Consider the following 27,635-nt stretch of genomic DNA (forward strand, 5'->3'; position numbering starts at 1 on the left):
AAAAAAAAAAAAAAGAAGGTAAATGAGACTTATAAGTGGACCAAATATTCCATCTGAAAATGATGACCTAGTATAAATAGTAAAATATTAGGGCTTTTCTCTCCCCTATTTAACATTTTCCATCAATGTATGTATATGTATCACTATGTGCCTATACACTTAGAATTGTCTAGAAGGATTTTCATCAAATAGTTGACCAGAGATTTTCTCTTAGGCATTAAGACTTTGATGAATTTTTTGTTTTCTTTGCACTTTTAATTTTTTAAAATATGCATTTATCATTTTATAAAAATGAGGATATTTCAAAAATTTCCATTTCTGGACATTAAAGCTTTTGTCTATAATGTCTTAAATTTTTTAAATAATTAACAAGTTAATACTTTGATCTAAAACCAGAGGAACTGGCAAATGCATTTATTAATATTTAGAAAAGCTTGTTTTTCACACCTTACACATATACTTTTGAGTTATTTCCACAATACTTTTTTCTTTCCAAATGCAAAACAGTCTTATTCTTAATCACTTATAAAAATAAAAAGGATTTTTACAATATTTAAAATACTTACACAGATTCTGCATCTTTTTCCTTTTTGATGATTCCTGGCAAAGCAAAGGTCTTTCTTTTCCTTGGTTTTATACCTTTAAAATAAATATATATTGTTACAGAAACATAACTGTTCCTGATAAACATATTAAGTTTAGGAATACATCTTGCATCTTCACACATAACTTGCTCGTAACTGCTGATGATAAATGTGGATGACAGAAATAAAATTATCAACCACTCAACCCTATTGGTTAGACTTTTCTTATGTTAATAAAACACAGTCTATTATTCATCAAAAGATCCTAGAACATTTACTTGATAGATAAAATTTTCTTTTCTTTTCCTAAGCCTACCTTAAGTCATCTTACACATAATAAGCATATGGAGATATCTTAAAACTTCAATGAAAGTACATTATTCATTATACTAAATTTTGTTATAAACATCAAATCATGTTATAAAGGTCAAATCATGTTTGCTTTTTAGAGCGTCACAAAATATAAATGTATTGTTTTAGATAAAAGGATGACACAGCAGACCCATTAGAACTATAATATGGGGCCAGGTGCAGTGATGCATGCCTGTATTCCCAGCACTTTGGAAGGCCAAGGCAGACAGATCTCTTGAACTCAGGAGTTCGAGACCAGCCTAGGCAACATGGTGAAACCCTGTCTCTACAAAAAAATACAAAAAATTAGCTGGGTGTGGTAGTGCGTGCCTGTGGTCCTAGCTACTCAGGAGGCTAGGGTGAGAGGACTGCTTGAGTCCAGGAGATGGAGGATGCAGTGAGCTGTGATCACACCACTGCACTCTACCCTGAGTGACAGAGTGAGACCCTACCTCAAAAATTAAAAAAAAAAAAAAAAAAAAACAGAAACAGAAAAAAACAAAAACGAAAAAAGAAGTATAATATGAAAAGTTTACAATATGGCACTCTTGTGTCCATATGTTGTCCCTAATACAAACAATGCTATAAATGGATTCTACCATAACCGAGGAGTAAAAATTATCTTTGATATTCCTAATAAGGCAACTCTTCATCCTCTTGACAAATTATTTTTAAAGGCCAGTCACGCTATTAACTGTTGATAGAATTAAGCACTTAAGGCCTGGCGTGGTGGGTCACACCTACAATCCCAGCACTTTGGGAGGCCGAGATGGGTGGATCACCTGAGGTCAGGAGTTTGACACCAGCCTGGCCAACATGGTGAAACCCCGTTTCCACTAAAAACACACAAAAAATTAGCCGGGCACAGTGGTGCACAGCTGTAATCCCAGCTACTTGGGAGGCTGAGGCAGAAGAATCATCCGAACCAGAAGGCAGAGGTTGCAGTCAGCCAAGATCACGCCACTGCACTCCAGCCTGGGTGACGGAGCGAGACCCTGTCTCAAAAAAAAGAATTCAGCACTTAAAACTTAGGTGTTTACTCTTTGAGAATTGAGCAGTAGAGGCCGGGTGCAGTGGCTCACGCCTGTAATCCTAGCACTTTGGAGGCTAAGGTGGATGGATCACTTGAGCTCTGGAGTTCAAGACTAGTCTAGCCAACATGGTGAAACCCTTTCTCTAAAAAAAAATACAGAAGTTAGCTGGGCATGGTGGCACACACCTGTAGTCCCAGCTAATTTGGGGGCTGAGGTGGTAGGATCGCTTGGACCTGCGAGGTCAAGGCTGCAGTGGGCAGAGATCACGCCACCGTACTCCAGCCTGGGAAACAAAACCAGACCCTGTCTCCCAAAAAATAAAAAAAGAAGAGAGCAGTAGAGACCTTAGGTTTAAGCTAGCCCCTCATCTTACAGATGAGGAAATTCAAGAAGGGTTTTTGTTGTTGTTTTTGAGACAGGGTCTCACTCTGTTGCCCAGGCTGGAGTGCAGTGGTACAATCACGGCTCACCACAGGCTTCTCCTCCCAGACTCCAGCAATCCTTCTACCTCAGCCTTCCCAGTAGCTGGGACTACAGGTGCACACCAGCACACCTACTAATTTTAAGTTTTTTTATAGAGATGGGTCTCAGCATGATTCCCAGCTGGTCTCGAACTCCTGGACTCAAGTAATCCTCCTGCCTCAGCCTCCCAAAGTGCTGAGATTACAAGCAGGAGCCACTGTGCCCAGCCAAATGATGGTAATATTAACATTAATGAAATGTTACCCACTGTACAATTAGCACTACACATTACAGTGATGAATTTCATATTCATGACATTAGAAGGCTTAAACATGGATGTCAATGAAGAAAACTATTTCAATGTATATTTAAAAACAAATGCATGTTATACTTAACCTTTAAAAATATATAATCTAACACACTAATATTCTTTTGGGAAAATCTGTTATTTATTAAGCAACAAGTAGCACCTGCAGGCCTTCAAACTAATTTCAGATTTTTACAGCACTCCATTACATAGATACGCTGACACCTAGGGATAGCAGTCCCTCCTTATTTGTTCAACGAACAGAAGATAAGATGCTAGCTAGCTGCCATGTGCATTAACGTATTATAACTAATCAACTTACCTTCAACTGCACTAGCAGTGTCACATTCTTCAAATTCAATGAGGCCTGGAAAAAAAAAAATTGAAAAACTTCTAGTAGAAAAAAACTATCAGGTAAACTTTAATACTTTTTTTTTTACATTTAAAATTTTTTATTCTACTTTTAATTGACAACACATCTTTTTAATTGTTCTGAAATGGTTCTAGTTGTTACCTAATAGTTAATTCAAATATCAGTAATACATTTTAAAAATCAAATAATTCTAACAGTGAAAAACTGAGACTAGCCCATTATGATCACAATAATTTACTGAAAACCCATTATACATGATGCCACAGAATTAGAGACACAAGAATATGCGGTTTCTGCTTTCAAGGAGCTGGCAGTACTATTAATGAGAGAAAACAAGCGTGGTAAAGGTGGTTGCTGAATCCTCGGTGGTGTTCATGGGAAGAACAGGGCTACCAAGATAGTAAATACTACTAGAACATAAGCTTAGGACCTCATCTGTCCTGTTCGTCACTGTATCTTCAATACTTAAAAAATGCCAGGTAAATAATAAGTTGGGTAAATAAGTAAATATTTATTGAATGAATAAATGAACTAATTACAGACTAATTAAGTGGTGACCTTGGGATTATACTCCAGATCTCTCTAAGTGTATAGCAGGTCAAGGAATGTGAACTACAGCTTACAGGAAACAGGAAGAGTTTTCTTTTTTTTTTTTTTTTTTGAGACGGAGTCTCACTCTGTCGCCCCGGCTAGAGTACAGTGGCGCGATTTCAGCTCACTGCAAGCTCCGCCTCCCGGGTTCACACCATTCTCCCGCCTCAGCCTCCTGAGTAGCTGGGACTACAGGCACCCACCACCACGCCCGGCTGATTTTTTGTATTTTTAGTAGAGACGGGGTTTCACCGTGTTAGCCAGGATGGTCTCGATATCCTGACCTCATGATCTGCCCGCCTCGGCCTCCCAAAGTGCTGGCATTACAGGCATGAGTCACCTCACCCAGCCAGCAAGAGTTTTCATGTAAGATCATACACATCCACCCACAAAGTGATCTTCAAGGAACATTAATTTAGCACTGCTATGAGACATAGACTGTAGAAGAGGAGGATGATAAAGTGGAAATCATTAGAAAACAATTAAAATAGCCCTGAAATGATTGACTGCTCAGACTAGCTTTAAAAGCCATAAAATACGGCATACTTAATATATGTGAAATATCAAATTATTTGGGAGTAGAGAAAGTAGCAAAACATGAATTACTCTCCTAATGAAATATCCCAAAAGCTAAATATGAGACTAAAAAATTATCTCCCACTAAGCTGTCATTTAGTCCTTTCTATATATAAATTCATGAAAGTCTAGCATTTTTTTGTGAAATAATTTTTAATTTATTAATGGTAATTTGTATAACTTGCTATATGAAGAAATTTTAAAATAGAGCTTGAAATAGAGAGTAGATGATAGAGAATTTTGTTACTGGTTCCTCTGAGATGCGAAGCTTACCTATGTACAAATTCATGATCAGCATTATTATTGATCATTCCATTACAAAAGAAAGCCACTGATTAACAAGAAGATCTCTCTACGAGTAGGGGGATCTAAAAATACTGGCTTAATGTCCCTCTCCCTCCCCCTAAATCTAAGATTTATTTCTGTGTGGTTCTAGTTTCCATTCAAATAAAATAGATTAACATTTACTAATAAGCAGAATAAAACTGTCATAAAAGTGAGTTGATAAACAAGGTCCTAATCAATTATTAGTATGTTCCTTACTAGTACATTCTTCTAAATATAAACTAAGACTAAAAAAAATGTTTATCACTTCTATCCAAAAAAGCCTTAAAGAGTCAGAAAATGACCCAATTAAAAATTTAAGGACTTTATTCAAACCCATTCTGCAAATCTGGAAGCTGAGAAATCATTTAATAAAAGGGTACCGAGCTTGTTCTTAGAATCCCTTAGAGGCCTATCATAACAATTTACAATGAGATGAGGGCAGGCTGAAAAATCAATAAAGGTAAAGAAATTAAGATGTGCAAATTAGCAACTTTTCATTTAGTATAAAAATTATGAATAATAAATCTCTACCTAAATTACCAACAGCTTATTATATATTATTGGCTTTTCCAAGTACTAATAAAGCTGGAGAAAATATAATCATCTGTTGAGACGAGAAAGGGTTTACCAAAAAAAGGCAACCAGGCATGTGGTTAGTCAAAAATTCTCCTACAGCTACACATCCACATAATTTCTACCCATTAACTATTTACAGAATCTCTAGTGCTTAAGCTACACACTTACTCTAGAGAGTAGAAAAAAGTAACTACAATAAAAACAAAACACCAATGCCAAATTGCCTTGTTTACAAATACTAAATATATATTATCTAGAAGGACTTTTACATCATCATCTTAGCAAATATGGTACATACAGAAAAAAAAGATTTGTAAAATCTTTGGATAACTTCATATATGTGAAAATAGTAAAGACATCCCTCAACTAATCAGTCCCTTTAAACAAAATTCTCCTTTTTGTTCTCACAAAACTCTTTTCCTATAGTAAACATATCTTGATTTCTCTTATCTTTTCTAAACAGCCTCTTAAAATCCATTTGAAATAGAAAAATGCCCCCCCCCAAAAAAAAGAAAAAACATTTTGAAATATAAGATGCCAAATCACTTCAAATCAAAAAATATATATTAAAAATTTTAAATTGAGTACCATCCACATAAACTTTTCTATTACAGATAGAAATAATGATTTCTGTCATAATAAAACTAAATACAACCTTCAACAAAAAAACCATTACATCATGCATGAACAAGATTTTCTTTTACAAATGGCATATGCTCCACATGCTGCTTCACATGGCAAGGCTTTGCGTGCCTGGCTCAGTGCCAGTTGACAACTCAGCTGGATATCAATGCACATTCTAACCCCCCTTGTAGCATGTCACTTCTGAACTGCTTCACAAGTGGAAAGTTTATTCAGCATCTCCTTCAAATGCAGTCCACTGCCCATCATTCTGCTATTTAATCATAAGACAGGTTATTTTTTTTGACAGTACTAAAGCCAGAGTGAGAGTCTTAATGAATAGTTTGCTACAACTGGAATTTCAACTGTTTTAGACTCAATTAATTCTTTTGTCAAAATAAATAACTGCTCTTAGCACTTAGATTTTATGTTGGGTCACAAGGGCAATTTAGTTTGTATAAAAGCAAATAAACCTATTTTGGCTCTGTCTCCTGATGCTCTTTTACACATTATTTTAAAACGCCACTATGAGTTCAATTAAACTCACAAAACAGAAGAACAACTCTAAGAGGTCAATGATTCAAAGCAAAACAATTCTTAAATACGATGCTTTAATCATCAGGTAGGAATAAATAAATGCTATAAAAAAAAGCCATCAACCTAAAGAATCCATTCAAATCTAATTTGGATTAAAACTTTGAAAAGATGTTACAAGAAAAAAACAACTTACTTAACAGTAATCTTTGATCACCACAAATGTTCTGTGGACCGAGAAGAGTATAAAATATATGAAATATTTAATTAATAAACCCTGTTGTTTCGGAATCAATCCTAAATCTCAGGCCATCAACAGGACAAGTTTTTAATATTATCTAGCTAAAAACTGCCCTCAAAATTCAAATAGTAAGTCTGGGCTATTCAAATCAAGCATATTTCTGCTTCTAATCAGAACTAAACACAAACAAACACTCTCAGACATAAACTAAAAGTTTAATAAAAGGAATGACGATAATGAAGGGTGTGTGCATGTGTGCGCATGAGCAAGGAGAGAGGTGTGACTTATAACAATGGAAATCAATGACTACATTTTCAAGCTTGCTCCTGGGCCTGTGGAATGCAACAAAGTCATATTCCCAGATGCCTGGGATGATGGGCCAGGCAAGCTAACACAAAAAAGAGAATCACACTCCAGCTTGTGGTGATATGCACAGGGTACACAGGCTCAAATTCTAATTTTGATACTCTTTTTGAACTACTCTTTTTGAACCTAGGTTGTATCATCTATAAAAGGTAAATAACAAACATAGCATCTGCTTTCTGTCTCTCCATAGCCTTATACAATTTTTCCCTTTTGCGAAACCATTTGAAAGTTGCAGACATCAATGACACTTCACTTCAGGAGTATGTGTTTTAACAAAGGACTTGCTGAATCAATTTCCTCAATTCAGTGGTTCCAAACCTCATGAGAGACTCCTGGTGCAATGCTTCTAAACTATATTATGTATGAGAACCACCTGGAGAACTTGTTAAACCACAGACTACTGGGCTTCACTCCCACAGTGTTCTATTCAGAAGGTCTAGGGTGGAGCTCAAATATTTGCATTTTTAACAAATTCCCAGGTGATGCCGCTGGCCCTGGAATCACATTTCGAGAAATACAGTCCTAGTAGACTCTGTGGCCACTGCCAGATATTTAATTAGTCTAGACAGTGCTTCTTCAATTATACTGTGCATACAAAGCCCAAAGCATCTTGGGGTCTTATCAAAATACAGAATCTGATTCAGCAGGACTGGGATAGGATTTGAGATTCTCCATTTATAACAAGCATTCATGTAGTGTAATGCTATAGGTTCTCAACAATGGCTGCAAGTTACAATCAGCTGAGGAGTTTTAAACTATAGTGGTACCCACCCTGGACCAATGAAATCAATTTCTTGGCTGGGCACGGTGGCTCACACCTGTAATCCGAGCACTGTGAAAGGCCGAGGCAGGTGAATCACCTGAGGTCAGGAGTCCAACGCCAGCCTGGCCAACATGGTGAAACCTCGTCTCTACTAAAAATACAAAAATTAGCTGGGAGTGCTGGTGGGCCCCTGTAATCCCAGCTACTTGGGAGTCTGAGGCAGGAGAATCACTTGAACCCAGGAGGCGGAGGTTGCAGTAAGCCAAGATCATGTCACTGCACTCCAGCTTGGGTGACAGAGCAAGACTGTCTCAAAAAAAAAAAGAAAGAAAGAAAGAAAGAAAAATCAATTTCTGTACATAAAAAAAGAAAAATGCAAAGGAAAAAATCTCCAAAAATAATTCTTGTATGTACCTGATATGGTTTGGATGTCTGTACCCTCCAAATAACACGTGGAAATGTGATTCCCACGTGGAAATGATTCCCACGTGGGAGGTGGGGCCTAATGGGAGATGACTGGATCATACAGGAGGATCTTTCATGAACGGCTTAGCATCATCCCCTTGGTAATAAGTGAGTTCTCGCTCAGTTACTTCACACAAGATCTGGTTGTTTAAGAGCGTCTGGTACCTCCCCACCCTCTCTCTCATGTTCCCAATATTGCCATGTGACATGCTGGCTCTCTGTTGCCTTCCACTATGATTCTAAGTTTCCTAAGGTCTCACCAGAAGCAGATGCCAGCACCATGCTTCCTATAAAGCCTGCAGAACCATGCACCAGTTAAATATCTTTTCTTTAAAAATGACCTACCCGCAGGTATTTCTTTATAGCGACACTAGAATGGACGAATACAGTACCCAAGGCTTGAAAACTATGAGGAAAATTTAGAAACTACAGTCTTAAATCAAAGAAACAGGTTTTTAACCACAGATTTCAGTCACTGTGAAACATTCCAAAATTACCTAGTTCTCCAAACACAGAATCTTAGTACTGAAATATAATCTCCTCTTACATCCAAATTTTGACACTGTCCCCACACTCACAAGGTTGAGTCATGTTTTCATCTTCAATTATCCTGATAAAACCCTTGTTTCTACTTTTAATTATAGCACTTACGTCTATAAACCTTCCCCATGTTAGTTGGAACTATATCCTTTCAGTTACTCATGCCAAAACCCTTAAAATGATTCTTTCCAATTCCTCGTTAAACAGATTTGCTGAGGTATAATTAACACATGATAAACTACATCTATTTAAATTGTACAGTTTAATGAATTTTGACATGTGTAACATTTGTGAGTCTACTACCACAAATAAGATAACATATATAGTTATCACCTCATGCTCCTTTGTAACCCATTCCACCCTTCCCAAGGCTATCACTGATCTGCTTTCTGTCACTATAAATTAGTGTACATTTTCTAGAAAGTTATATAAATAGAATCATATAATATGGGCCGGGCACGGTGGCTCACGCCTGTAATCCCAGCACTTTGGGAGGCCGAGGCGGGTGGATCACGAGGTCAGGAGTTCAAGACCAGCCTGGCCAACATGGTGAAACCCCGTCTCCACTAAAAATATAAAAAATTAGCTGGGCATAGTGGTGCACACCTGTAGTCCCAGCTGCTTGGGAGACTGAGGCAGGAGAATCACTTGAACCTGGGAGGTGGAGGTTGCAGTGAACCAAGATCGCGCCACTGCACTCCAGCCTGGGTGACAGAGCGAGACTCCGTCTCAAAACAAACAAAAAAAAAAGAATCATATAATATGTATTCTTATTTTGATCTGGCTTCCTTCACTCAGTAGTTTATTAATTTTTATTGCAGAGTAGTACTTCACTGCATGGACATACTACAATTTGTTTATCTGTTCATCTGTTAATGGACATTTGGGTTGTTTGCAGTTTGGAGCTACTACAAATAAAACTGCCATGAACATTCATGGATGAATCTCAAAGTAATTTTGCTGAGTGAAAGAAGCCACAGACTGGGAGAAAATAGTCACTATATATATATATATACACACACACACACACAAATGGAAACCTGCTAAACTTTTATGAATTATAAATACATAAAGCAAAATTACCAAAATGACTGTAAAATAGAAAACATTGAAAATATGGATTTTACTCTCTTTTAGCAACTGAATTACCTGAGAGTAGTTAGGGTTACAAAGGCAATGTCACTGGAATATAAAAAGACATCCAGAATTAGAAAACACCTGTTTATTCATGATCCTTTCAGACCACAGGTGCCTTAATATTCAAAGCATCCTCTTACAGTGACTCAAATTCCAGAGGAACCAAGCATTACTACGCTAAAATAAAAACAATGACAGGCCAAGTGCAGTGGTTCACGCTTGTAATCCCAGCACTTTGGGAGGCTGAGGCACCACTTTGGGTGGACTGCTTCAGGCCAAGAGTTCGAGACCAGCCTAGCCAACATGGTGAAACCATGTCTCTACTAAAAATACAAAAATTAGCCAGGCATGGTGATGCACGCCTGTAAGCCCAGCTGCTCGAGGGGCTGAGGCATGAGAATTGCTTGAACCTGGGAGATGGAGGTTTCAGTGAGACTGAGATCATGCCACTGCACTCCAGACTGGGCAACAGAATGAGACTCTGTCTCAAAAAAAAGCAAAACAAAAAGGCAATGACAAAAAGTATCAGTATATATAATAAATAATATAACATGATCATAATGAGGAAGAAAAAAATTTGTAATGCTCTCAGTTTGACTTACATAAAAGAACTGAAAACATAAACTGACAGGTTATATCTTTCAATAGATAACTGACTAAAAATAAAATTGGTGTCATTTTGCAGCATTAGAGAAATACGTTAACTTATGTATACAATTTTTTTTTTTTTTTTTTTTTTGAGACAGAATCTTACTCTTGTCGTCCAGGCTGGAGTGCAATGATGCAATCTCAGCTCACTGCAACCTCTGCCTCCCAGGTACAAGCAATTCTCCTGCCTCAGCCTTCCGAGTAGCTGGGATTATAGGCACCCACCATCACACCCAGCTAATTTTTGTATTTTTAGTAGAGACAGGATTTCACCACACTGGCCAGGCTGGTCTCGAACTCCTGACCTCAAGTGATCCACCAACCTTGGCCTCCCAAAGTCCTGGGATTACAGGTGCGAGCCACTGCACTCAGCCTCTTTTCTTCTTAAATTACCCTGGATTATTGCAACAGTCATGCAGTGGTCTCTCTACCTCGATCCTTGCCTTTTTCTGCAGGCATTCTCAATAGAGTAGTTAGAGTTTAGCCACCTGGGCCTCCAAAAGTGCTGGGATTACAGGCGTGAGCCACCACGTCCAGCTATGTATACAAATTTTAAAAAGAACTGGATGTTTTGTTTTCTTTTAAAAATCTCTATCCCACAGAACTAAAGCTAGTTGAGGGTGGAACTCATCCACCAGAGGGGGTCCTTACAAAAGAGGAGAAATAAAATGTTAACAGAAATCAATAGTATAAAACGATTGAAGGTTAGAATATACTTTACAAAACAAAATCCTTTAAGTCCATAAATTCCATACAATCACATGAAAAATTTTGTGTATGTTATTTTTCTAGTAAGCACAATTTTTGTTATTGCAGTAAGTCCCTAGACTCATTTGTTCAGGTGCCCATAAACTGATCAAAAACATATGAAAGAGGTCAGGCACAGTGGCTTACGCCAATAATCACAGCACTCTGGGAGGCCAAGGTGGGCAGATTACCTGAGGTCAGGAGTTTGAGATTAGCCTGGCCAACATGGTGAAATCCCGTCTCTACTAAAAATACAAAAATTAGCCAGGCGTGGTGGTAGTTGCCTGTAATCCCAGCTATTAAGGAGGATGAGGCAGAAGAATCGTTTGAACCCGGGAGGCAGAGGTTGCAGTGAGCCAAGATCACGCCACTGCACTCCAGCCTGGGTAACAAGAGGGAAACTCTGTCTTACAAAAAAAAAAAAAAAAAAAAATTAGCTGGGTGTGGTGGTGGGCCCCTGCAATCCCAGCTACTACTCCAGAGGCTGAGGCAGGAGAATCGCTTGAACCCGGGAGGCAGAGACTGCAGTGAGCCGAGATTGCGCCATTGCACTCCAGCAACAAGTGTGAAACTCCGTCTCAAAAAAGAAAAAACAAACAAACAACAAAACATATGAAAGAGCTGCAGTTAGTCACCCATAGCAACTCAACCAGGGAAATAATATTTATCCCTTCCACTCCACCCCCCCACCAGTTAGTTTGTTCTAGGACTGTTTAAAAGTCCTAGTTCTATGACTCTTTTAGGGTCCTGAAACAGCCGCCTAGAGCCTAGTGACTCTAGGAAAGCCCATGTCTTCACTGTTCTTGGCTTCCCTATTACCTCCTACCATCTAGCTATATGTATTTTCTACATGACTTCAGTATCTTAAGGCCAGTAAAATTAAATTTATAATGAAACTACATTAGTGGCTACTTATTCATGAGAAATGTTTTCATTTTTGAAAACAGTATTTATTAATAAATGTTAGCTTATCTCATGTAAATCTCACAACAGCCCCATGAGGCAATTACTATTATTATCCCCACTTTACAGATGAGGGCACTGAGGTTTAAAAGTCTCACTGCTAGGCTGCGCGTGGTGGCTCACACCTGTAATCCCAGCACTTTGGGAGGCCAAGGCGGGCAGATAATGAAGTCAGGATTTCGAGACCAGCCTGGCCAATATGATGAAACCCCGTCTCTACCACAAATATAAAAATTAGCCAGGCGTGGTGGTGGGTGCCTACAGTCCGAGCTACTCAGGAGGCTGAGGCAGGAGAATAGCTTGAATCCAGGAGGCGGAGGTTGCAGTGAGCTGAGATCGTGTCACTGCACTCCAGCCTGGGCAACGGAGCGAGACTCCATCTCCAAAAAAAATTAAAAAAAAAAAAAAAAAAAAAAGGCTCACTGCTAGCAAAGAGCAGGTCACAAACCACTGCACTATACCACAAACAAGAAAATAAACATGAGCCAGGCACAGTGGCTCACACCTGTAATCCCAGCACTTCAGGAGGTTGAGACAGAAGGACTGCTTCAGTTCAGGAGTTCAAGACCAGCCTGAGCAACATAGTGAGATCCTGTCTCCACTAAAAATTTTTAAAAATTAGTGGGGTGTACTGGCATATGCCTGTGGTCCCAGCTACTCGGGAAGCTGAGGTGGGAGGATCGCTTGAGCCTGGGAGGTTGAAGTTACAGTGAGCTATGACTGCATCACTGCATTCTAGCCTAGGTGATAGAGCAAGACCATGTCTCAAAAAAAAAAAAAAGAAAGAAAGAAAAAGAAAAAAGAAACATGATCTAAATATCCAGAATTCAAAAGGAATCAAGCAGTGAGCTTAAAGGTAATTCCCAATATACAGTTATCACCTAACCAACAGAAAGGAATGTACAGTAACTGTGTATTTGTTGAGTTCTTCATAGAGAATGAATGAGTAGGTTGAAAAGTAGGACATTATGATGAACAAGGGTTCAGTAATCCCCATATGTTGAGTTAGCAAAATTTCTAAGAACTGACAAAACTTTAATTCACCTGCAAGTCTATATTAAAGGAAATTAGTGGCATACATTTGATAAGTTCCAACATATTTATGTGTGTTAAATAAATGTGTTTGGACTACATTACTTTTTTTTTTTAAAGATGGAGTTTCGCTCTTGTTGCCCAGGCTGGAGTGCAATGATGCAATCTCAGCTCACTGCAACCTCTGCCTCCTGGGTTCAAGCAATTCTCCTGCCTCAGCCTCCCAAGTAAATAGGATTATAGGTACACACCACCACTCCCAGCTAATTTTTGCATTTAGTAGAAATGGAGTTTCACTATGTTGGTCAGGCTGGTCTCGAACTCCTGACCTCAGGTGATACACCTGCCTCAGCTTCCCAAAGTGCTGGGATTACAGGCATGAGCCACTACACCCAGTCTTGGACTACATTACTTTTAAGGTCCCTTTATGCAATAAAACTCCATGATTATTAGACAAACCGAATTCTATAACTTTTATCTTCTAGTTTCATCTAATGATAAAGTAAATTCCTGCCTCTTATACTGTTATTTCTAATTATTTAAACATTAATAACATGATTAAATCCTACACCTGAAACACATGTACAACCTACTGTAGTTCTAAAACGCTATATTTTGGGGTTGGTATCTTTGTACTGTGATTCTACAATGTACTACAGTAGTAATTTTTGCCTGTTCAAAAGACATTTCCATTATCCCTTTCAGAATACAAATCCTGCTTCTCCATGATCTGGGCATGTGACCTATGCTGACCAATTATAATATCCTACTATCCTAAACACACAGATTTATTCAAAGATAAGCATGTGACAAAAGCAGAACCTTCCCTGAAATTAATATGCCGACACTACAAAAAAAAGTTCTACTAGGGTTCTAAACTGAATGGATACAGGCTTGGACTGCTGATGCCTTCCTTGCCAGCTGTGAGGAAAAAGTCTACAGTAGGAACTTCATAAACTGAAGCCAAGTAAAGACAAGCAAAAATGAGAGAAAAGAGTGAACCAAAGTCTGGAGGAAATCTATTTGCACCTTGAATTTATTCCAGCCTTCCAGGTTAAAACAGCCAATGCACGGAATTTTTGCTTAAGCTTGTTTATATGGCTTTCCGACATTCGCAAACAAAAAGTCTCTACAGAACTAAGCTGGAGATGACAGATTTCAACATGAGTACTAACACTCAATATTGGCAGTGACTGCCTACAACACGGAGATGAGACTGAGGTCTCCTTCGGGGAAGAATGCAACGATCTAGTAATGGTATCTGCCATGAATAAGGCAGCACATACCACATAATTCTCAGCCCTTGGCTGAGCAGTGTCTTAGGAAATGACACTGGCATATAAAAGCAAAAAGCAGTAAAAAGAGACCAGGAAGCCAAAGCAGAGTGGGAAAAGTTGCATCAGGGAAGAGAAAAACAGTCACACAAAAAATGGCCAATCAAAATAAAAATTGGCTTGATTCAGAACACATTTTAATGTTCCAATTATTCTCTAGTGTAATACTTTAAGAAAAACACAGATCCACTTCAAGCTCATTCTCTGTATTCTTTCTTTATGCTTAAATATACTCTGGATCATTTGTGACCCCCGGAAAAAAGGTTATTGTTCATCAGTTTAGGTTCACATTTAAGGTCAAGTCCCCCTGGTTTCAAGGTGTTCTCCAAATTAAAATTTATGTCAACATATCTACACTTAGTTCTAATTTTTCCAAAGCATGGGACTTGATTTTTGATTCAGGATCAAAAATCCCAGAAGTGAATCCCAGTTCTGCCATGTACTAGCTTAGGCAAATCTCTCAACATTACCTCTGAATATTTCCCTCATCTGTAAAATGAAAATAATAGTACATACTTCAAAAAGTTGCTGAAAATCAAAGTGTGCCTACAAAGTGGTTGGCATGGTACATGGCACAGAGTAAGAGCTCACTAAACATTAACCATTATTATTTAGCATTCACTTAAAAAATTTTCTAATAGCCACTCCATTCCAACCTTCTTAACATCCTAATTAAATGCCCATTTGTTCATTCATTTAACAAAAATATACCACTTATAAATAGAGAAAATAGATGAATCAAATACAGAACTTTTTCACAAGTACAAACTATTAAGATTTAATGGTAGACAGCAACAAGGCAAGAAAGAAATATATACGTTCTCTGGCACTTTTGATGGAGAAGTTAAAGATAATAACCGGGCTCTTTAAAGAGTTCATTCATTCAACACATAAATGTAAAGATGTGGTATAGGAAAGTAGTGGAATACAGCATTTTCTAGAGTAAGGATTAAGGACAACTAAAGTACTAAAGGAAAAAAGGAGGCACGTACGGGAAACAGCAAGTAGTTCAGGTTGGCCTCAGTGAAGATACTTGAATAGGAGCAAAAGAAAGTTAAGACTGCCCTCTCCCTTCTTGACCCCTATCCTTTGTCCCCCTCCCTCCTTCCTTCCTGTCACCATCACTTCCAGCACCGCTGCACCCATAGGAGCTCCCCAACAGTGATGGGTTCTCAGCCCTCCATGTTACCGTGGGACAAAGAGCTCAAGGAGATCAAGAAGGAGATCAGCTTTTCCCACAGTCAAATCACTTGCTCTATAGCCGGTTCACCAGCCTGGACAAAGAAGAGACTGGCACTCTCAGCCAGGAAGATTTCCTGAGGATTCCAGAACTTGTCATCGACCCACTGGGGGACCAAATCATCAATGCCTTCTTTCCAGAGGGAGAGGACCAGGTAAACTTCCGTGGATTCACGCAAACTTTGGCTCATCTCCGCCTCATTGAGGATAACGAAAAGAGCAAAGATGTGAATGGACCCGAACCACTCAACAGCCGAAGCAACAAACTGCACTTTGCTTTTTGACTATATGAGTTCGATAAAGATGATAAGCTCTCCCGTGATGAGCTGATACAGGTGCTATGCTTGATGGTTGGAGTAAATATCTCAGATGAGCAGCTGGGCAGCATCGCAGACAGGACCATTCCGGAGGCTGATCAGGATGGGGACAGTGCCATATCTTTCACAGAATTTGTTAAGGTTTTGGAGAAGGTGGATGTAGAACAGAAAATGAGCATCTGATTTCTTCACTAAAGGACGGAGACCAAACTGTTCCTTGCGGTCTGGTATTTAAGAACTGGAACCTGAAAAGTCCTCCTTCCACCAACCCCACCTCCACCCTATCATTCCCCTTCTCCCAAAGTACTACTGCTGTTGCATGACAACCCCAAATATGTTCTGACAACACAAACCTGCCTTTGGTGCATAAACAGGGCATTACAGAATGGTACACCCAGTCTATTTCTGTTCAGTATGCATTCACTAGTTCTTCATTTATAAGTATCTTCTTCCCCATTCTGTTGCTGAATGCCACATATCCATACAGTCTGAGAAAGTGAGAGAGGGAATCATGCCAAGAACAAGCCAGCAAAGCTCTTTCACCAGATGTAGACTGTAGCCCTACTGTCTTCCCTCCAGCAAGTCTGCCACCATGCTTCTTCATCCTTTTCATATGTCCTTTGCTTCGTACTTCTGTGTCATGCAACATACTGTTCGCTTAGTCTGGCAGTCTTTCTGCTTTTCATGAAGCACCAAAATCTCCTCTGTTCTACTTGGCACAGCTATGCCCTTATTTCTGATTTGGCAGGATAGTTCAGGGGTCTGGCAGTTTTTATTTACCTTCATTATTAAATGGGCCTCTGGGATGTTGCCTCTCCAGGAGCTTTTTGATAACCAACACTTCTCTGAGAAGTATGAGACCATCCTCTGCATCCTACTCTGTCACCAAAGGGCTGCTGGGTGGAGAAACCCATCTTGAAAGGTGGCCCTGGTGAGAGGTGTGGAGTCAAGTTTTCTAGGTTGCTTGCCCACATCACTCTACCTCTGGCCTCTGATTCTCAACTTTGTACCTACATGGCTCCTCTTGTTAGTGCAGTGTTGACTGTTCAAAAAATAGCAATATGCCTACAGGTTGGCTTAGTTGGGGGACACTGTTACCAGAATGGCTGCTCTGACAATATGCCTGGGGACTTTTCCATGGCTTTTTATCAAGGAGGCTGGGCACCCTATAAAGCCTCACGCATTCACACCTTTACAGCATGGTTTATGCCGTAGTGTTACGTGCACTGGAATGTTTTTCACTTCACATTTCCAAGTAGAAAGATTAGTGTTAATTTATCCCAGTCCAAAATATTTAAAGATTGTTTCCTCAGTGTCTTGAAGTTTTGCACAAAAATCTTTTTTTTTTTTTTTTTTTTTGAGACGGAGTCTCACTCTGTCACCCAGGCTGGAGTGCAGTGGCGCAATCTTGGCTCACTGCAACCTCCGCCTCCTGGTTCAAGCAATTCTCCCGCCTCAGCTTCCCAAGTAGCTGGGATTACAGACGTGCACCACCACACCTGGCTAATTTTTTATTTTTAGTAGAGAGGGGGTTTCACCATGTTGGTGAGGTTTGTCTTGAACTCCTGACGTCAGGTGATCCTCCTGCCTCAGCGTCCCAAAGCGCTGGGATTACAGGCATGAGCCACCATGCTCAGCCACAAAATTCTTTATGAATTATACACTTGGCAAATGTTAATGATGGAAGCCATAGTCAGTTCCTAATACATGTCCAAAGCATTGACTATTGTATCATTAGCTGCCTGGTTACATTAGCTTCCTAGCTCCTTGTATAGACCACTGCTAATCCCTTAAAAATGAGGTCTGGCACAAGTAGCACAACCTAAGGTGGCATTACAGGTCTTTGAGCAAGCCACAGCAAATTTTCTGCCTAAGTCAGCTTAGTTTAGACTTCAGTGAATCAAGCTATTGCCATCCTAATGCATGTCTCTATGAGTCTGTTTATCCAAACATCTGCCCTTGGCTGACTTTCTCTGATTCATTGCTTGCTTGCTTGCTTGTTTCCTTGCTTTGGAAAACTATTGAAGATGTGTACATAATTCTTTAGGAAGGGGACTGCTAAAAAATACGACTGCAAAGTGATGGAAAAGGGTGGAGAACAGGGAAGTAGCTGGGTTGGATGGCTCAAATATAAATGAATGAGAAATTCTTCATGAAGTATCAGTCAGACTTTGTGATCAAGTGAAAATGGAAGAATGTCTGATACTGATCTATTAGGTACTTCAGAGGCTCCTTGACTTGCGTATTTAAAGTTCCTAAGGTTATAGCTTTTCCCCTCTTTTGTCTGTATAGCAAACTGTTTTAATCCACAATTGTGCCTTATTGTTCCATTAAAAGATTATCAACAAATACTTGTGGTTGAAACAAAAAAAAAAAAAAAAGAAAGAGTTAAGACTAAAGTCTGGTCAGCTCGAGATCCTTAAAGGATCTGAAACCAAGTCCAGAATCCCACTTTCATTCTGTCAATAGTGAAAATTTAAAGATTTGTAAGTGGTACAATTATAAGTTCATAACTGTATAGGCAAAAGATGAGTGTGCTATAATATGTAAAATAGATTGGAGAAGAAACGTCTGCTGTACCAGTATGAAATCTGCAAATTAATCAGGCAGCTAGAAAAAACATGAAAAGAAAGTCTGAAGGGAAAAATACTAATACAACCGAATCAGTAAGATTTAAAATTTAATGAAATTTGTGAAGAAGAAATAAAAGATGATTTAGGTTTCAAGCCTTACGTCTATGAACTGTACTGAGGAAATATGGCTCCCAAACTTCACAGATCACTTACCCATTTTCCAGAATGCCATATCATATTTTAACTTCTTTAATGCACTGAATTATTTTTACCTATCGAGTGAAACATGTATCCTGCAAGAACATGATATAGTAACTAATAAATAGATTCAACAAATCTGGAAGACTGTAAGTATGCTGAGCAGGGAAGAGAATGGGCTACTTATTACATCTGATACATCATAACATGCCAATTAAAAGTAGAATTTGAACTTCTGTAATCATTTTTTCATTAAAATAGGAGCCAGGATTCCTATATCCATTTGTTCACTGGTATATCCCTAAATTTCTAGAATGGGGTCTGGTATATTGTTAGAAATCAATAAATATATTTGTTAAATGCATATATAAATGAGAAAAGAAAGAAGTTACTAAATTTTAAGAAAGGTTCTACGTTGGTCTCAATGTTCTGAGCATTCAATATTCTTGCCCAAGCTTTCTTTTATTAAAATAGCCTTCTGTAGGTCACTCTATTTTGAAAAATCTAAAACTGTGACAGATTTAGGAAAATGTCATGACCACTTTAAGTAATACTAAATCACTGTATTAACCACTAAAAGCCAAAACAAAAATCTTAATGTATCGTCAGACATAAAAATAATAATATCTGAGATTTTATACAGATTTTTAGGTATGCTCCATTTTTTGGGTTGGCTCCATTTCACAGTTTGGAAATATTTTTAACTTCAGACATGTGATACAAAGCTAAAATTACCCCTTACCCACATGAATTTCAAGGCAAATATGTTAGTTACTATATGGGAAATTTTAAAATGTTTACTTGCAGAGTTTATCATCTTACCAGGTCTTTCCTTCCCAGTGCCTTTTGACTCAGCAAATTTTTGTATCAAACTTTCAACTGTAGTATTAGCCATGTTATTTATAAATTCTTCATGGACCTATTAAAATGAAATAAAGATAACTTTTTCTTTTTCCACATTCTTAACATATTTCAGATAAAACTTACACAAGACAATTAAAATTAATTACATCAAAATATGTATTTTTGACCCAAGGCCCTTGAGAACCTTAATTTACCTATATTCCAGTGTTACTAGATCTGTGGGGACCAGCCATCACTTACATTAACCCCTTAACACACAGCCTCACGCCCCTAGAAGTCAAAGCAGCTTTCTGTTCCCATCTTCGAGCTTTCTAAACATCATTCTTTTTTTTTTTTTTTTTTTTTTTTTTGAGACAGAGTCTCGCTCTGTCGCCCAGGCTGGAGTGCAGTGGCCGGATCTCAGCTCACTACAAGCTCCGCTTCCCGGGTTTACGCCATTCTCCTGCCTCAGCCTCCCGAGTAGTTGGGACTACAGGCGCCCGCCACCTCGCCCAGCTATTTTTGTATTTTTTAGTAGAGACGGAGTTTCAACGCGTTAGCCAGGATGGTCTCGATCTCCTGACCTCATGATCTGCCCGTCTCAGCCTCCCAAGTGCTGAGATTACAGGCTTGAGCCACCGCGCCCAGCTGACATCATTCTTATAAGACTTATATAGACAATAAAAATATTTTTGGATTAAAAAAACACACACACACAGTCCGACTCTGTCACCCAGATGGCTGAGTGTCATGGGTCAAGGCAGCCTCAAACTCCTGGGCTCAAGTGATCCTCCCACCTCAGCCTCCCAAGTAGCTGGGACTATAGGCACGCACTATCACACACAAAACTTTTTTAACATTTAAAAATTTTTAAGCATTTTTTAAATTTTTTGTAGAGATGAGGTCTCGCTATGTTGCCCAGGCTGGTCTTGAACTTCTGGGCTCAAGTGATCTTCCTGCCTCGTCCTCCCAAACTGCTGAGATTACTGGTGTGAGCCACCATGCCTAGCTAGTTTGAAGAATAACAGACTTCATCTTTCTCTACTATATTTCAATGTACCCCAAATTGTCATCACTAAACCTTTTATATTTGTGGAACACTTCTAAGTAAAAGTTCTATAGTTTAATATAAAGTTGCTGCTTTAAATTTAAAAATAGTAAAGCTTGAAAAAAGAAAATTCAAAAGTTGATAGCTTTAGAAATTCAATATAAAGAAAACTGAAAGTAGTTAATTTAAAAAATTAATTTGAATTATCATCCTTGGTGGCCAAATGATAAAATATCCAGTTTATTTTATATTTAACACATGTAAATATATTATCTTTACATATTCTTTATCTGGAAAAATTCGGTAACATACTTATGAACTTTGAACAGAGTGAGAAAATATTTTTAAAGAGCTATAAATAAACAAATTTTTCATGAATAGTTCAACATAAAGTAAAAAAACTTACCTGGCCTATCTGCAAATGAATTTCCTTTATAGCATTTGACAAGGATCCTATAATTTCCTTTATGTGAATGAGATGAGTTTCTTCAATATCTTGAAATTTCTGGGTAACATATACAAAGTTATAGATTTATAACATATACAAGTACACACATATGTATTCTGGAATCAAAAGAGCTTTTAGAAATCATCTCTCCCAGCACTTTGGGAGGCCGAGGCAGGTGGATCACTTGAGGTCAGGAGTTGGAGACCAGCCTGGCCAACATGGTGAAACCCTGTCTCTATTAAAAATGCAAAAATTAGCCAGGCATGGTGGTAGATGCCTGTAATCCCAGCAATTTGGGAGGCTGAGGCAGGAGAATCGTTTGAACCTGAGAGGCAGAGGTTCCAGTGAGCCGAGATCACGCCACTGCACTGGAGCCTGGATGACAGAGCAAGACTCCGTCTCCAAAAAAAGGAAATCATCTCAATATAATCAAATTTTCCAAGTTACCATTGTTACACAATGTTTAACAAAGCCTCAAGACAAACAGGTCTAGCAGGTAAACTGAAATATGGCGCTGCAAAAAGTTAACTTTTTGTTATGTCATGTTTTAGGTAAATACAAACTTTTCTAGTTTTTTTTTTTTTTTTTAAGACAGAATCTCGCTGTTGCCCAGACTGGAGTGCAGTGGCACCATCTCGGCTCACTGCAAGCTCCACCTCCCGGGTTCACACCATTCTCCTGCCTCAGCCTCCCGAATACCTGGGACTACAGGTGCCCGCCACCATACCTGGCTAATTTTATGTATTTTTAGTAGAGACGGGGTTTCACCGTGTTAGCCAGGATAGTCTCGATCTCCTGACCTCGTGATCCACCTGCCTCGGCCTCCCAAAGTGCTGGGATTACAGGCGTGAGCCACCACACACAGCCGAATTTGGAGCTATCACACATTAAAATCTATAATTGTGATCAGAATATTAGGAGACCCAGAAGAGAATAGTGTTACAAAAAAAAAAAACCAACAAACAGTTTTAAAAACTGAGAAACAATTAGTTGGCAAAGCAAAAACTACAGTTTACTTTCAAAGACTTTATAATCTAGCCCATAGATTTTCAAAATGTCTTTCTAATCCTTGAAATAATAATATACACCCGGCACAGTGGCTCACACCTATAATCCCAGCACTTTGGGAGGCCAAGGCAGGCAGATCACAAGGTCAGGAGTTTGAGACCAGCCTGACCAACATGGTGAATCCCCATCTCTACTGAAAATACAAAAAATTAGCCAGGCATGGTGGCATGCACTTGGAATCCCAGCTACTTGGGAGGCTGAGGCAGGAGAATCACTTGAACCCGGGAGGCGGAGGTTGCAGTGAGCCAAGATCGTGCCATTGCACTCCAGTCTGGGCAACAGAGTGAGACTCCATCTCAAAAAAAAAAAAAAGAAATAATAATATACAATCCCCAAAAGAGATGACTGTGATCAAAGAAAACTGGGAAAGCCTATATACTTTATTTCAGCAGTTCTCAATCGAAGGTGAGGATGAGTTAGATCACCTGGAGAACGTTTTCAAACTTCAAAACAAATAGATCCTCCAGTACTGCCTGGGGAATGGGGGCTGAAAGAGGTGAGAATGTTGTTTGGAAAACATTTCCAAGTTACTCTGATATCCCCAGAGAGAAAACCGCTGCTTACCTTGCCTTGCCTTGCCTTCATATATAAATATATCAAAATATATCAAAAGCTCCTAGAGGCCAGGCACGGTAGCTCACACCTGTAATCCCAGCACTCTAGGAGGCCGAGACCGGTCAATCATGAGATGAGGAGTTCAAGACCAATCTGGCCAACATGGTGAAACCCCGTCTCTACTAAAAATACAAAAATTAGCCAGGCATGGTGGCGCGTGCCTGTAATCCCAGATACTAGGGAGCCTCAGACAGAGAATAGCTTGAACCCAGGAGAACTCCTTAAACCTGGAAGGTAAAGGTTGCAGTGAGCCGAGATCCCGCCACTGCATTCTAGCCTGGGCGACAAAGTGAGACTCCATCTTGGGGGAAAAAAAGCAGCTCTGAGAAATACTGAAATAATGACACGTTTCACTTTGCTTAACCCAGCATTTTCCAAATTTCTTTGACCTCACAACACTTTTGTTTTTCTTCTTCCCTGAACATCTATTAATATCTCACAGAACAATTAATAGTCCTCAAAACAGGCTTTGGGAAATGCTGAGCTATCTATTTTCAAACAAAATACATTTGTCATTTCTATTGTACAAACCTGGTAATCCATTTTTTGCCAAATTAAATCAGTTATAAGGAATGGACCTAAGCCTTATTATTTTTCTCTGGCTAGTTTATCAAATTAAATTCCCTGACCCTATATTTAATATCTCAATTTCTTTAGTCACTTTGGTGACCAGAAATCCCCAAACCAAATGATATCTAATATGTAAATGGTAAGAACCTCTAAAAAAAAATCCAGAATGGTGAAATTACAGTTTTGGCAGTATTGCAACAGCCCAAAAACTTAAATCAATGTGATTTATGAGGAACGGCAGAGTTAAAATGGAATGCTTGTCATTGACTAATTTTGACCAAGTCAATGAGAATACAGTACCAGTATTTCAAGATCCTGAATTACTCTCAAGAACTGAGGAACATTTAGTAGAAGGACAGCCCTTAGCTTAAATTTCAGCAATTTAATGAACAAGATATTTTCTCATAGACAGGTAGCCATTAATTTCATTTGAATGACCCTTAATTCCGAGGAAACCGTCTTTATTCCCTTTTGAAAAAGCTACACTCAACAAGGCAGATCATTATTTATTTACAAATATCTTAAAATATGAATCCAGAGAAACTCAAGGCATGATTCAGATGCAATTTTGAAACTGTGGGGTTTTGGGGGTAGGGGCACACTGCTAACTATCACAATTCCTCAAAATTAGTGACTACTAAACTCAGAGTAATTCAGCAATGGGAAATGGATACAGTCTCAAGTGCTTGAGTATACACAAACGAACTTTCTTGAACAAATTAGATAGGCACTTTACCCCCTGCAACTTCAAATTCACTGTGTTCACAGGTACTGTTACATTAATTTTTTTTTTTTTTGAGATGGAGTCTTGCTCTGTCACCAGGCTGGAGTGCAGTGGCGTGATCTCGGCTCACTGCAACCTCTGCCTCCTGGGTTCAAGTGATTCTCCTGCCTCAGCCTCCCAAGAAGCTGGGATTACAGGTACTTGCCACCATGTCCAACTAATTTTTGTATTTTTAGTAGACAGGGATTCACCATGTTGGCCAGTATGGTCTCAATCTCTTGACTTCATGATCTGCCTGCCTCGGCCTCCCAAAGCATAAGCCACCAAATTGATGATTACAGGCCTAAGGCACCAAACCAGCCTGTTATATTAATTTTTGAAAGTATAGTCATGAGCCACATAATGACATTTCTGTCAACAACTAATTCCACATATGACAGTGGTACCAAAAGATTATAACAGATAGGAAAACTTTCTATTGCCTAGTGATATCATAGCTGCCATAACGTAGTACAGCGTATTACTCACATTTGTGGTGATGCTGGTATAAACAAACCTACTGTGCTGCCTGTCACATAAAAGTACTGCATAGCACTTAATAGACAGTACATAATACTTGATAATAAATGATGCTACTGGTAAATGTATTTACTAAACTACACTTTTTATTATTAGAGTGTAATCTTTCTACTTATTAGAAAAAACAGTAACTGTAATACAGCCTCCAGCAGGTCCTTCAGGAGTTATTCTAGAAGGCTTTGTTATCATAGGTGATACTTTTTTTTTTTCCCTGAGATGGAGTCTCACTCTGTCGCCCAGGCTGGAGTGCAGTGGCACAATCTCAGCTCACTGCAACCACTACCTCTCGGGTTCAAGTGATTCTCATGCCTGAGCCTCCCACGTAGCTAGGATTACAGGCGCACACCACCACGCCGAGCTAATTTTTGTATTTTTATTAAAGATGAGGTTTCACCATGTTGGCCAGGCTGGTCTCGAACTCCTGACCTCAAGTGATCCGCCCACCTTGCCCTCCCAAAGTGCTGGGATTACAAGTGTGAGCCACCAAGTCCAGCCGGAGATGACAATTCTATGCATGCTACTGCCCCTGAAGACCTTCCAGTAGGATAAGATGTAGAGACAAAAGAGCAATCCTAATGATACTAAGCCTATGTAGGCCCATGTTTACTATACATGTTTGTGTCTTAGTTTTTAGGAAAAAGATTTTTAAAGTTAAAAAAAATTTTTAAACAGAAAAAAAGCTGATCGAGTAAGGATATAAAGAAAATATTATTGTACAAGTGTACAATGTGTTTCTACTTTAAGACATCATCATCAAAGAGTCAAAATGTTTAAAAATTTTTTTGTTTCTAACTTACAGTGAGCTAAGGTTAATTTATTACAGAAGGAAGAAAACTATTTTTAATAAAATTTAACATAACCTAAATCTACAGTACTTCTAAAATCTACAGCAGTGTACAGTAATGTCCTAGGCCTTCACATTTACTCACTACTCACTCACTAACTCAACCAGAGCAACTTCCAGTCCTGCAATCTCCATTCAACGTAAGTGTCTACTCAGGTGCAGCATTTTAAATCTTTTATAGTGTATTTTTACTGTATCTTTTCTATGTTTAAATACACAAATACCATCTTGTTATAACTGCCTACAGTATTCAGTACAGTAACATGCTGTATAGGTTTGTAGCTTAGAAGCAATAGACTACAGCATACAGCCAGGTCTGTAGTAGTCTATACCATCTAGGTTTGTGTAAGTAAGTACATTCTCTCTCTTTTTTTTTTTTTTTTTTTTTTTTTTGTGAGACAGAGTCTCACTCTGTTGCCCAGGCTGGAGTGCAGTGGCACAATCTCGGCTCACCACAACCTCTGCTCCCCATTTCAAGCAATTCTGCCACCTCAGCCTCCCAAGTAGCTGAGATTATAGGCGTGCACCACCGTGCCTGGCTAATTTTTGTATTTTTAGTAGAGACAGGGTTTCAACGTATTAGGAAATCTAGTCTTGAACTCCTGACCTGAGGTGATATGCCCGCCTCAGTCTCCAGAAGTGCTGGGATTACAGGCATGAGCCACCACGCCTGGTCATGCATAAGTACATTCTATGATGTTCACACAATGACAAAATTGCCTAATGACATTTTTTAAAGTGTATCCCCATTGTTAAGCGACACATGACTATACTATCTTGTCAGCCACTAAAGATATATAAAAGTACTCTAATCCTAATAATCTTTCATCTGTGAGTACTGATTAACAAATCTCAAAGTTTCCATAAACTAGCCATCTTACTGCTTTAAAGTAAACAAAATCTCCATATTCTGTTTCAAGTATCTCATTAATTAATAGTGGTAAAAACATGAGCATAAAAAGTCACAATTTCAATCATTTTTATTCTAAACCTAAATTTTGAAAAACTTAAATCACAAATACTCTAAATTCTAACCTCTTTCACCCTAGAGACTCAATTATCTTCTCCCATTAGTAAATACAGGTCCTACCACCCAAATTTGATTCTCACTACACTGTCTGGTTCTTTCTTTCCCACTGAGACTGGTCAACCCAGGTGGCCTGGAAAAACAGTTAAGTGGAGAAGTAAAAGGATTACTTTCACCTTCTAAAATAACCCAAATTAAAGTCTATTCTCTATGAAGAAACAATAATTAACCTATTCTGCAGCTGTACGACTATGACAGAGAGGGAGAGACAGAAACAGAGATCTCTAAGATCTTGAGAAAGAACAAATATATACACATTAGTAAGGTATGCCATCATCTTTATTTAAAAGCAGCATGGTCACACATTTGCTCGAATAAGTTAATGTTCCCATCTTTAAAAGGGCAGAATGGGCTGGCATAGTGCCTGTAATCCCAGCCAGCATTTTGGGAGGCCGAGCTGGGCAGATCGCTTGAGCCCAAGAGTTCGAGACCACCCTGGGCAACAGGTGAAACCCTATCTCTACTAAAAATACAAAAATTAGCCGGACATGATGGTGCACACCTGCAGTCCCAGCTACTCAGGAGGCTGAGGTGGGAGGGTCACTAGCCTGGGAGGCAGAAGGGTTGCAGTAAGCCAAGATCGTGCCATTGAACTCAAGCCTGGTTGACAGAGTGAGACCCTGTCTCAAAAAACAACAAAAAACAAACAAAAAAACAGAAAGGCAGGATGAACAATTAAAATGCCATTTTGAAAAACAATGTAATGGGGAAGCAGAACATAAAAAGGAAATGGAAAAATGTGCCAAACATTCTTTTTTATAAAGTAACATCAACAAACAAAAATCTCTGACTATAGCAAATCCTATTTATTCCAATTTTAAAAATTAACAGCAAATATTTAGCTGATAGAGACTAATCATTTAATGTGAAATTAACATATCAACAATAACTGCCTTATAAATGCTCCTAA

The 27,635-nt window shown here is 38.7% G+C and overlaps 1 protein-coding gene and 1 pseudogene across 1 annotated transcript in view; one reads left to right on the forward strand and one right to left on the reverse strand.

The window, feature by feature from the left end:
- The window catches only part of LOC105475167 (FCH and mu domain containing endocytic adaptor 2), a 142,146-nt gene that overhangs the window by 65,193 nt on the left and 49,318 nt on the right, over nt 1-27,635 (reverse strand). Inside the window, exons 7-9 of the mRNA XM_071098823.1 lie at nt 19,722-19,818; nt 3,061-3,105; nt 567-639 (exon numbers count right to left, since the gene is read on the reverse strand). Of these exons, the coding sequence (XP_070954924.1) occupies nt 567-639; nt 3,061-3,105; nt 19,722-19,818 (215 nt within the window). The remainder of the gene's footprint in view (nt 1-566; nt 640-3,060; nt 3,106-19,721; nt 19,819-27,635) is intronic.
- Nucleotides 15,732-16,323, forward strand: LOC112425452 (calcineurin B homologous protein 1 pseudogene; annotated as a pseudogene).

This window comes from Macaca nemestrina, chromosome 6, assembly GCF_043159975.1.
Source record: "Macaca nemestrina isolate mMacNem1 chromosome 6, mMacNem.hap1, whole genome shotgun sequence".
In the NCBI taxonomy this organism is placed as follows: domain Eukaryota; kingdom Metazoa; phylum Chordata; class Mammalia; order Primates; family Cercopithecidae; genus Macaca; species Macaca nemestrina.